The following is a 13005-nucleotide window of genomic DNA, read 5'->3' as shown; positions in this document are numbered from 1 at the left end:
TTACACATAACCCTGCAGCTCTGGACCCCCTGCATGTTACACAGACCCCCCTTCAGTGCAGACCCCCCTTCAGTGTATTTACCCCTTCAATGCAGACCCCCCCGTTCAGTGCAGACTCCCCTTCAGTGTAGCCCCCCCATTCAGAGTAGCCCCCCTTCAGATTAGCCCCCCCCGTTCAGTGTCGCCTCCCCTCATTCAATGTCGCCCCCCTCGTTCAGTGCAGCCCCCCCATTCAGTGCAGCCCCCCCTTTAGTGCAGCCCCCCTTTAGTGTAGCCCCCCTGTTCAGTGCAGCCCCCCTTCAGTACCTCAGATCAGCGCAGCGGCACATGCACAGCAGGTCCCCTCCCCCTGTTTACATCCAGGATCGCACAGACAGGCAGCCCGTGGCCGCAAGAGGAGGGGATGGTAGGTGCAGCGGTGTCACCCTGCACCCCCCGCACACCCCCTCCCCCTTGCCACTGTAGCTAGCTCACTTCTGCCCGCCTGTGCCAGTGTGCCGCTGCCTAAACCCATGGCGCTGCCACTGCGGGTGTAATACAATCGCGGTGGGGGGTGCCGGTCTGACTCCCCCCCAGTGTGTGGTACCCAGGGGTGGCTCTCCCCCCCCTTACTATGCCTCTGGATGCCCGCACAGCACCCCTGTTGCCCATGGCGCCCTGTGCGACAGCACATATTGCACACCGAAAAAAAAAAGGCCGGCCCTGTCTCCACCTCTTTAAGGTTGCCTACCCCTGCTCTATGCTATAGGCACTCCAAGTCAAATCCAGATACTTGCATTTAAAAAATACATTTGATGATCCATTATTCACAACAGATTTAAAAAAAATTAATCATATAACAACTATGTATTTAACTGATATAACTGTAATAACATACCGGAATGTGATTCAAGTTAACATAAAATTTTCGTTAAAGCTTCCTTCACCTCTTTGTTTCTAAGGCTATATATAATGGGGTTTAGTAATGGGGTGATCAGTGTGTAAAAAACAGCTACTACCCCATCAAAAGTAGATTTTGAGTTAGGACGCATGTAAGTAAAAATGCATGGGATATAAAACAGTGCTACCACTGTTACATGAGACACACAGGTGGAGAAAGCCTTTTTCCTTCCATCTACTGTTTTTATTCTGACTATGGCTAATATAATATTTATATACGAAGTTATGGTCAGAAGGAAGCAGCTTAGGGAGATTGCTGCAATATTAACCAGTATCATAGTTTTGTTGATCGAGGTGTCTGCACAGACCAGTTTCAGCACTGGGATTATATCACAGAAAAAATGGTCTATCTCATTAGAGTGACAAAAAGGAAGATGGAAGGTTAACACGGTGTGAGTAATGGAGTGCAGTGACCCAGCCAACCAGGATCCGAAGGCAAGGCACGTGCCAACCCACCAACTCATCAGTTTGTTATAGTGTAGGGGCCGACAAATGGCCACATAGCGATCATAGGCCATGACGGTGTACAGAAAACATTCAGAACTTGCCAAGAAATGGAAGAAGTATAGCTGGGAGACACAACCACTGAAGGGAATCGTTTTCATGGACAATGTGTTCTCCAGCAACTTGGGTAAGGTGACCGAGGACAGGCAGATGTCCAGCAATGACAAGTTTGCAAGAAAGAAATACATTGGAGTATGAAGAGATGAAGTTCTTTTAACCGTGCTAATAAGGAGGACATTTCCAATCAAAGTGGAAATGTAAATAACAGTGAGAAGCAAAAAGAGGGGGATCCGTAACTCATCCACACATGGAAGTCCTTTAAGAATGAATTCTGCCAGGAGAGATGAATTCTTATCATCCATTTATCCATCAGTCATATTATGATTTCTTTCAGAAATGATATACAGGCGGTCCCCTACTTACACAAACGACTCCTACTTACAAATGGAGGGAGACAACAGGAAGTGAGAGGAAATCTACCCCTAGGAAGGGAAATTCACTCCTGTAAGAGTTATTATGTTAAAAAGGTGCCTCTAACTGAAGCTTTATCACTAAGGCTTGTTTCCACAACAACCCCAAATTTTCAAAATCCAATTGTCATTGGGACAGAAAGTAAGGTAAAATCTTCTGAACAGGGGCAGAGACAGCAAAACAAATGTTACAGGGGTGATAACCGTTCTCTATGATATCCACTTGACGTGATTGTAGCAGTATTAGTGCAATTGTGAGTACTGAGTACTGCTTGGACCTTGAAGAAGGGGTAACACCCCGAAAGCTTGTCCTGAAAAATTGTATGTTAGTGCAAATAAAAAAAGTATCACGGACAGTACTCAATTTTCTCTATGCTATCCAAAAAGCTTAGTTTTTTGGGCTGGATCTACACTTAAAAAGTTTACCCGTTCTGACTTGCAAACAGATTCAGCTTAAGAACAAACCTACAGTCCCTATCTTGTTTGTAACCCGAGGGCTGCCTGTACTAGGTTATCCAGCATCTCGTAAAGTAGTAATCACTTTTTTCCTGCAATAGATATAACAACAATGGCAAATGATTGTAATCATAGCAACCTGGCAGGGCAGAATTATTTTTCATTGGTCAATGTTATCAATACAGAGAAAAATCTACTCTATGTATACCAAGTATTTCATTTATTCACTGAGATAAATATCCAGTATATTTTCTGAAAACCAAACTATGAGGCTTCAGCCAGTGTCTCATTTGGCAATGTGTCCCCTAATCGCTACTTTTATAAGCCTTAAGGAATCCTAGGAGAAAGATGATTTTGCTTAACATGGGAATACTTAAGAGATGTAATTGTGCAATATTTCATTAGCAGTCCATGCCACTGTTACCCAAAAATATCCCACGAATTGATGCTTTTTTATGTCTATTCACACTATATCGCACAATATTTTGTTTGATCAATGTACATAGGGGGCATTTATAAGGCAAATTAGCAACACATTTAGAAGCAAAGCAGGTTGCCTTTTACTTATAGTCTGTTACAGGTTTACAGGAGGACATTTAACAGTTCTGTTGCATAGCAAGCTAATGCTAAAAAGATGCATTGAGACAGATTGTATGACAGACTTATTACGAGATTATTACAGCTTGAGTCATATATTAGAGCTGCTCTAAAATTGCACTACAACTGAATGAAGCCTCACCCTGACCACTTCCTACTTATAAATATAGGGTTATACCACGCTAGAGCCTACGATAAACATACAGCAGCAACAAAAACTGAGATATCTCCACAGTGCACACAAATTTATAGAAATAAGTTGCGCTCATATATAAGGTGAGTGATCACAAAATGACCAAATACAAAAAATTAATGAAATAAAGTACAAGTGAGATACAGATATAAGTCTGTATATAATGACTCTTCATAAAGAAAAGTGAAAACATTTATTCCACACAAAAATATTCCACTGTGTGAAAGGGAGTGATTCCAATGGGGTGATGTATTCCAGGTCACTTCCACTGTCACCAAGGAGATAGGGCAAGCATGTCCAAAGTCCGGCCCACGGGCCAATTGCGGCCCATGTTACGGTTTAATGTGGCCCCCCTAGTAATTTGGATATACATATCTTTTGTGGTCCCCAGGACGAGCGCCATCAGATTACATACAGGAGAATCTCCTGTTTACTCAGCGGCGTCTGTAATTGGAAGTCCTGTCTCCTGGGCTGCCAGTGGATGACTGTTCTGTCTATCATAGGAGGCGGGACTTTGTATTAAAGAGGCCGCCATGTAAACTGGAGATTTTCTTACATATAATCTGTCAGCGGCCATCCCGCCAAACTGCCTATCCCCCTCCGAGGCTGCAGATGAGCATCAATCAGGCTGCATGGATGTCAATGGTGAGGCTGCACTGATGTCAATGGTGAGGCTGCACTGATGTCAATGGTGAGGCTGCATTCCTGGCAATGGCGAGGCTGCATTCCTGGCAATGGTGAGGCTGAAGATGGGCACTGATTAGGCTGCATTGATGGGCACTGACCGTTATTTTGCTTCACAGTTATTTAAAATGTAAGTTTTTTTTCCCTGAAACTTCCCTCTTAAAGTAAAGGTGCGTGTTATACACTGATAAATATGGTATATCCAAATAACAGACTGCATTTTAATGGATCAAAGAATATCAGGCAAAATGGTCGGCCCCCACGCATGTTAACTTCATCAAATCTGGCCCTCTTGAAAAAAGTTTGGACACCCCTGAGATAGGGTTTTTTTGAATAGATAGAACCCACTCAGTATATGCAGACTCTTACCAGAACTGGTGGACCCCTTAAAGAGCAAGATCGCATGCGCCAGCAGATTTAGCCCTCTTCAGAGTCTAAAGGTCCTCCTTGTTCCTGGAGCTCTCAAGTAGCGGCTGGAAGTCCTCCACAGTATCCAACTTGAAGCTAAGAAGTCCTGTCTGATGGGTGCACTGTGACATTAGTCACCAGTGAAGGAAGATAGATAAAAAAGACTCCAGTGGTGTAATAACGTTTAAAAAGGGGTAGCCTTTGATGCTAATATCAAATGGGTAAAACCACAATGAGCATAAAAACAGCCAGCAATTTTTTTTAAAAACACCTGTATTTCTGGGGTCAAGTGGGGCGTAATGACGTCAGTGGATAACTCTGCCCGACATGTTTTGTCATAAGTCACTTCCTACTTATGCATCCGTTAAGAGTGAAGATCTGTTTCATCGTCAGTAATTAACCTGTTGCAGACATTGCAAATCTATTGCAGTTGGCTGCCCAGGAATTCAAATGCACGGTTCAAAAATACACTGTATACCCGTCACACAGTGTATTAGCAACCCCTGTGCCTGTATTTCTGGGCAGCAAACTGTAACAGATTTACAAGGCCTGAGAAAGATCTATTAATGCAGATAAGACAGATTTTCAATTATTAGTGCCCCATCCTTGGTGTCAGTGGGAGGAAGAGCGCTGTATCATTGGTGTCAGTGGGAGAAATAGTGCCCCATCCTTAGTGTCAGTGGGAGGAATAGTGACCCATCATTGATGTCAGTGGAAAGAATAGTGCCCCATAATTGGTGTCTGTGGGTCCCTAATTGTTAAAGTCAGTGCAGGAATTATGGCCCTATTGTTGGTGACAGTGGAAGGAATAGTGCCGCATATCAGTGGGAGGAATAGCGCCCTAAGGGCCGTATTAAGGGGCCATAGTTTGGAGACCACTGCGCTTGAGCATTTTTTTCTTTTACCTTGTTCCTGTTGTGAGAAACAGATTTTAATAGTTGTTTAAGCCATCCAATATGTTTTCAACATATCAAAATCATAAAGGTTATCATACAGTATATGTTCTATCAATGATATTCAGCCCAGGTTCACACTGACAGCGGGAATGAGAGATCAGCTGAACTTGCAGGATTTTATTCCTGCAGGTCAGTCCCGACTTTGGGGCCGATTTCAGAGACATTGCTGCACAGATGTCAATGGAAATCACATCCTGAAGTTGCCTAAAGTAGTACAGAAACGACTTTTGGGAATCGGCGCGGTGCCGCAAAAGCGGTGTCACACCGAATAAGACTGTGCCATTGCCGGCAATAACTACCGGCTTGGCGTGCAATTTGACATGTCTGTAATTCAGTAAAACAGTGTATATGCCTGGAACCCTTTTTATATAAAGACACCTGTGGAGTATCATAGTCTCTGGAAAGGATTTAGACTCCATGGATCCAGAGGCCCAACAGCTGTCCCATGATTTTCTACCACTGCTCTGATGCTCCTGTTCAATGAATACTCAGGAAAAATGTAATTCATGATAGGTTATTTAATTTAATTAGTAGACCAATCGTGATCTTGCCAATCCTGTCTATCCATATTCACAACAACATTCATGTTGATCAAAATCCCTACTACAGATTTTTGCCTTTGTTAATTGTTGCAGGTAAAACACTGACTTGAAGACCATCTGAAGATGTAAAACGTTTAATCCTACTGTGTTTCTTTTTATTGACATAACATATATAAGCAAGAACATTACCTCTATTTTTTATTCTATAATGAACCTTGATGTACTGCAAAAGAAATGCAAATATAACAATTTCACAGAATTACTTAGTAAAACATTGCACATGTCTTTTTATATTGATTTTCACGGACAGGAGCTTCTGTGGTTTGATGCACAGTGCAATAGGCGGGTGTCATTCTGCTTTGTTGAGCACAACAAGTTGAACTGAGGATGCTTTATTGAAACAGGTAACAACTATGGGCTGCTTTGTAGATTAGCACCTGGCTTTTTTTTGTTTGTTAGGCGGGCAGGTTTCAGATAAAAGTGATCTTGCCATCGGATTCACCACGGGATCACTTTTATTGATGGCAAGAAAGGTGGGCTTCCCTTTCCTGCCGCTTCCCGATTGAGCCGTCGGTAAACCCGGGAGTGATCCGCTCCTGCAGATGGCTGGGCAGATGGCCCTCACTTGGCTCTATGCCCTTGGAGGACCAGAGTGACCCCCGACATCACTTCAACTTCTCAGGCAGATACACACCCCATACACACTATCAGTTTTCCTGCAGGTTTTTCTCTTCAGGTTTACCAAAACCATGTAATATGAGGTCAAACCTCAAGAGTTTCAATTTGTATGCAATCAGGCAGGCCCTTGCACTACATGGTTTTGGTAAATCTGAAGAGAAAAACCTGCAGGAAAACTGATAGTGTGTATGGGGCTTTAAAGTCAAAATTTCTTTTTTTTTGTTTTTTTTTGCTTTTAAGGGTAAATGGGAGGTCTTTTTGACCCCAGATCTCTGAATAAAGAGGACCTGTCATGCTTATTTCTATTACAAGGGATGTTTACATTCCTTGTAATAGGTAACCCTAAACAGATAACCTGTAAAAAATCATCATCTATTGAGATTATTTGTCGCCATTCCACGAGAGTGCACAAATTTAAAGCATGGCATGTTAGGTATCTGTTTACTTGGCGCAACAATAACTTTTGACTTTTTTCAATTGGGCTAACTTTACTATTTTGTTTGTTTTAAATTCATAAAAGTGTATTTTTTACAAAAAAATGGCGTTTGAAAGACCGTTGCGAAAATACAGTGTGACATAAAATATTGCAACGACTGCCATTTTATTCTCCGGGGTATCTGCTAAAAAAATATATAATGCTTGGGGGTTCTAAGTAATTTTCTAGCAAAAAATACAGATTTTTACTTGTAAACAACAAATGTCAGAAAAAGGCCTGGTCTTAAAGTGGTAGAGTATGTAGAGCCAAAACTTCTTTTTTTTTTAAATTTTGGAAGGTTACACCCTTAGGCCCCATACACACGATAGAATTTATCCGCGAATACGGTCCAGCGGACCGTTTCCGCGGATAAATCCTCTCGAGGATTTCCGCGGATTTCTATGCGATGGCGTGTACACACCATCGCATTGAAATCCGTGCCGAAATCCTCTGGCGATGACGTGTCGCGCCGTCGCCGCGATTATGACGCGGCGACGTGCGCCACGCTGTCATATAAGGAATTCCACGCATGCGTCGAATCATTACGACGCATGCGGGGGATCCCTTCGGACGGATGGATCCGGTGAGTCTATACAGACCAGCGGATCCATCCGTTGGGATGGACTCCAGCAGATGGATATGTTCTGCATGTCAGCGAATATTCGATCTGCTGGAATCCATCCCAGGGGAGATATATCCGCGGAAACAGATCCGCTGGCGTGTACACACCATAGGATCTATCCGCTGAAACCCATTTGCTGGGATTTATCTGCGGATGGATTCTATGGTGTGTACGGGGCCTTAGTCTAATTTTCATTTTGATCTGCGTTTTGGTTATGGAGGTTCATTCCTCTACTCAAAATAGTGCTCACAGCCACTGAGAAAGTGAAACTTTTTTTAAATTGTAATAACTGTTTAAGGCTTGGTTCACATTGCTGCGATGCAAAAACCCGTGCAAAAGCAGTACGGGTTTTCGCATGGCATACAACTCGCAGGCAGTTCACACTGCCCTATGCGAACCGCTGCGGGTGTAAATACAAAGTTAATGACACCCCCAGATCGGTTTGCATATCACAGTGCGAACTGTCAATTCAGACAGGAATTGGATCGAATGGGTGTGAACACCCATGCGATCCGATTCTGATGCGGACCAAAATAAGGGTCCTGCACAACTTTGGTTTAAATGCAATGCAAAAACAGCCATACAATCTGTATGGCTGCATTTGCATCGCACAGACATGTGATTTGCAGAGCAGTGCTGTGTTAATTACATGCAATGTCTTCCATTGCAGCAGTGTGAACCCAGCCGAAGAGGGGAATTTCCTCCAACCTGCAGCTTTGGGACAGGAAGTAAAAGTAAATCTTCCCAATGGTGCACAGACAGCAGAAAATAACGTAATGGGTTTTTAACCCCACCACAATATTCAAAACAAACAAGTTTTTGTTATACATAAGCTTTAAATGCTGTCTATTTGCCATTTGGGGATTTTTCGCTCTTTTGCTTTGTCTGACTATTACCTGAACAGGAAGTAAGGGCCAGTTCACACCAGATGCAGTTCCGTACAGTTTCGTGTGCATTATTTCTGCACTAAAAATGCATGCACAGTGTTTTCCATGTATTCCAATGGCTCTAGTTGGCTCTAGTTCACACCATGCAGTCAATTTCCGGTCAGTTTTCCAGAAACTGACTGCATGGTGTGAACTAAAGCTAACTAGAGCCATTGGAATACATGGAAAACACTGTGCATGCATTTTGTGCAGAAAAAAAAGCACATGGAACTGAACAGAACTGCGTCTGGTGTGAACTGGCATTAAGGGAAAATAAAAACCTGACAACGTTTCTAAAGCCTCATACACACGATCGGATTTCCATCGAACAAATCTGTGGATTTTTGTCCAAAGGGCGTTGGCCGTGAACTTGTTCTGCATACAGACAGCAGAACTTTTTCAGCCAACATTCACGAAACTACATGTTTTTTCTGCTCTTTAGGGCCACCCTTTGGGCAGCTTCTGCTAATGTTGTCTTATGTTTAGCATTGGTTTGAAGCATGCGTGTTTATTCTTTGGATTTTAGTCAGGTGGACTTGTGTACACATGATCGGATAATCCACCGGAAAACATTTGTTGTCGAACAATTTGAGAGCATGGCTATCCAACATTTGTTGTTGGAAATTCCAACAACAATTGTCTGATGGAGCATACAGACGGTTGGATTATCCGACAAAACCCTTCCATCACACAATTGTTGTCGGAATATCCTAGTGTGTGTATGGGCCTTAACACTTACCTCCTTTACTAAAGGAAAAATTATTGTCCATCACTTCCTTTTCTGTCTGACACTGGTCAAACAAACAGGAAGTGAAGGGAAATCTCCCTAGCAGGGCCATGGACAGCAGTAAAAACTCAATAGAAGTTTTAACTCTTAGGCCCTGTACACACGTCCGGGGAACTCGACGGGCAAAACTCATCGTTTTGCTCGTCGAGTTCTGTGTGAAGCCGCCGAGGATCTCGGCGAGCCAACTTTCCTCATTGAACAATGAGGAAATAGAGAACATGTTCTCTATTTGGCTCGACGAGGAACTCGTCGGCTTCCTCGGCCGAAAGTGTACACACCACCGGGTTTCTCGGCAGAATACGGCCTCCGATCGAGTTTCTGGCTGAATTCTGCCGAGAAACTCGTCGTGTGTATGGGGCCTTACCCACTCTATCCACAACTAACATCAATAGCTGGAGTTGTGCTTTAAAGTATGCAATACCTCTGTTAGCTATTCAACAAAATAGTTTGTTTATCAAATTTGTGACATTTCATTCTTTTTAGAGATGCCTTCACCTCATTGTTTCTTAAAGAATAAATGATGGGATTTAACATGGGAGTCAATAAAGTATAGAAAACAGCAATAGCCTCTTCCACTAAATAGCCCATGGAATCAGGACTAATATAAATGAACACAGGTGGTCCATAGTAGAAGGTGACAGAAATCAGGTGGGATGCACAAGTAGAAAAGGTTTTTCTTCGCCCTTCAGAAGTTTGGATCTTGAGTATTGTTTTTATTATGTGGAAGTAAGATACTAAGATCAAGAGGAAGCAGATTAGAGCAACAGCCCCAATGTTGGTGATGATTACTGCTTTGTTGATGGTTGTGTCAGCACATGCAAGTTTTAGTAGTGGAATAACATCACAGAAAAAGTAGTTTATCCTATTTGGGCCACAGAATGGGAGTCTGAAGGTTAGTGTGGTGTGTATCATGGAATGGAGTGAGCCAGCGAGCCATATGCCAGCAGCAAACTGTGCGCAAAGCTTTAGGTTCATAAGGTTTGGGTAATGAAGTGGCCGACAAATGGCCAGAAATCGATCATAAGCCATAACAGTATACAGAAAACACTCAGTGCTTCCAAAGAAATGAAAAAAATACAATTGCATGATACAACCTCGAAAAGAAATGGTCTTGTCCCTCTGCAGAAAATTTGTGAGCAGTTTGGGCAATGTAACTGTAGATAGCCAAATGTCTAAAAAAGAAAGGTTCAGTAAGAATATGTACATAGGTTTGTGAAGACGGGGATCGCTTTGTACGGCCCAAATTAGTAGAACGTTTCCAAAGAGTGTAGATATATAGATATACAAAAACAACATGAATAATGGAATTTTCATCTCTTCTGAATGCGGAAGTCCTAAAAGGGTGAACTCAGTCACTGAAGTGTAGTTCATGTACTCCATTATTCTATTGATCAAAAAAGAGAGAACATGGTACATTGTCAAAGTGAAATAGTGTTGTTTAGTATACAATAGTTGCCATTATTACAAGATAGGTGAAGGGATCATTATAGCTTACATGAGGGGATTTACTAAAGGAATAGATGACATTCACTAAGCTTAGTAAATAAATCCAAATTCACTTCAATGATACAATGTAATAGCAAATATCTATTATTTTCCCATTTCTTCGGCACATGTTTGGGTATTTAAAATGAGCAAAACTGTAATGGAAATTACTATATTTTCAAAAATGGTAACAATTAGACCCCTTTCACACTGGGTCGCTTTTCAGGCACTATAACACTAAAAATAGCGCCTGAAACAGCCGCTGCTGTCTCTCCAACACTGAAGCGGTGCGCTAGCAGGACGGTAAAAAAAGTCCTGCTAGCAGCATCTTTGAAGTGGTGAATGAGCGGTGTGTATACCGCTCTTCCACCGCTCCTGCCTATTGAAATCAATGGGCACCGCGGCTATACTGCCAGCAAAGCGCCTCTGCAGAGGTGCTTTGCGGTGGTTTTAACCCTTTCTCGGCTGCTAGCGGGGGTAACAGCGCCCCACTAGCGGCCAAAAGGGACCTTAAAGCTATGTCTGAGTTTTAGTTTATATTCAGGGAACATTTTAGCACACTGTCCTAAACTTTTCTATATAAAAGATTTCTAAATTAAACTTTGAATGCAATGCTATTTAAAGGTCTCCTTTTTGCTAACTTCTGGTAAGACAGAATATGTGTTACTTCACATACAGCAGATTAAAGAAGGAATGGCTGTCTTACATACCAGAAGGGGACCACAAGTACAATATTAAATACATTTTTAACACTTATCAGCACTTTTCTGGGATAAGGCAAGGCTTATAGGATTGTTTGTGAAGGTTTTCATTTATCCAGGTCATAGTATAGCTAGTAGTAGTAAGTCATATTCAACTGGGCTTGTTCTGTAATGCTGAATATGTGAAAAAAAATCACATACGTCATACTGTAATAACAATCAATCGCTAAACAGGAGAGAGGGCCTTTGACACCACCCATCATCCACATACTTTTGATTGCCATTTTAACTTCTCCAACCCAGTGATTTGACAGGCCAAACCTTCCGCCATGTAACTTGAACACATGTATCAGGCTTCTTTGGCACCATAATCACTGGATTAATAAAATAGAACAAGGTGGTGCTCTCACTATATAGTAGTATGACAATTGGAAGGGTTTAAACTAAAGCATATCTAAACCCGAGATTTATTTTTTATCTATTTCGAACAAACCATTAAAATTAATAAATCCTAGTGCCTGAAAAGGATAACTACCTGTAAGTGCTTTTAAAAGTGTGCATCTCAATATACATTTAGTTAGCCAGAAGAAAAATATCACCTACATTTTCACTTTAGGGACAGTCCCCTTTAAATGATTCCCTAAAGTATCCTGTGTAAAGTCTATCAATCCAGTTTTAGTTTTATCTTTCCTTGTTCATTTTTCTCTTCATTATACTCTCTATTGAAGCTTTTAGTGTTTCCATATTTTTTTTACCCCATTTAAGATTAAATCTATAACAACGACACATGATACAAAGGAAGGAATGTGTAAAAAAAAAAAGAAAAAGCTAAGAGTCAGGCCAATTGTTTTTTGGTAAAAGGCAACCAGAGCAAAAAATGTTAACCAAAAATTAGCACGAATAACTTAAACATCACTACAAAAACCCTGATCTGGAACACAATCAACTTGAGAAAACAACAGAGACAATTAGGCCGCGTACACACGTTCAGTCCATCCGATAAGAATGGTCCGACGGACCGTTTTTATCGGTTCACCGCTGAAGTGGCCTGATGGTCTGATGTGTGTACACACCATCAGTTCAAAAACCGATTGGGTCAGAACGCGGTGACGTAAAACACACGACGTGCTAAAAAAAATGAAGTTCAATGCTTCCAAGCATGCATCAACTTGATTCTGAGCATGCGCGGGTTTTGAGCCGATGCTTTTGTGTACTAACCATCGGTTTTGACCGATGGTCAGCCGTCCATCGGTTTGATTTTGAAGCAAGTTCTAAAACTTTGGTCTGAAGGACAAAAGTCCGATGGGCCGTACACACGGTCGGATTGGACCGATGAAACTGGACTTCGGTCCGTTTTCATCGGTTTGGACCGGTCGTGTGTATGCGGCCTTAGACGTCTCTGTCAGGTATTTTGTATTATTTAAATGCTCAAATAGTATGTGTGATTATGTATATATTTTTACATTACCTTAGCAAACTGCATTAGCTGTAGCACTTCAGGAGAATATTTACAGTCATATCCATGACATTATCAATCTATCAATAATGCCAACATTTTTTTTCTGCCTTACACTCAGACATA

The 13005-nt window shown here is 41.9% G+C and overlaps 2 protein-coding genes across 2 annotated transcripts; both read right to left on the bottom strand.

Moving 5' to 3' along the window:
• Positions 1-893: 893 nt before the first annotated feature.
• LOC120909182 (olfactory receptor 10G4-like) lies at positions 894-1805 on the bottom strand. Its single transcript, XM_040320937.1, has one exon. The coding sequence runs from the start codon at positions 1803-1805 to the stop codon at positions 894-896; it is 912 nt and encodes a 303-aa protein (XP_040176871.1).
• A 7858-nt stretch (positions 1806-9663) lies between these two features.
• Positions 9664-10617, bottom strand: LOC120909116 (olfactory receptor 10G2-like). The gene has a single exon (XM_040320819.1). The coding sequence runs from the start codon at positions 10615-10617 to the stop codon at positions 9664-9666; it is 954 nt and encodes a 317-aa protein (XP_040176753.1).
• Positions 10618-13005: the final 2388 nt, after the last annotated feature.

The sequence above is a fragment of the Rana temporaria genome, chromosome 1 (assembly GCF_905171775.1).
Source record: "Rana temporaria chromosome 1, aRanTem1.1, whole genome shotgun sequence".
Lineage (NCBI taxonomy): Eukaryota > Metazoa > Chordata > Amphibia > Anura > Ranidae > Rana > Rana temporaria.
This window is presented reverse-complemented; position numbering and strand designations above follow the sequence as displayed.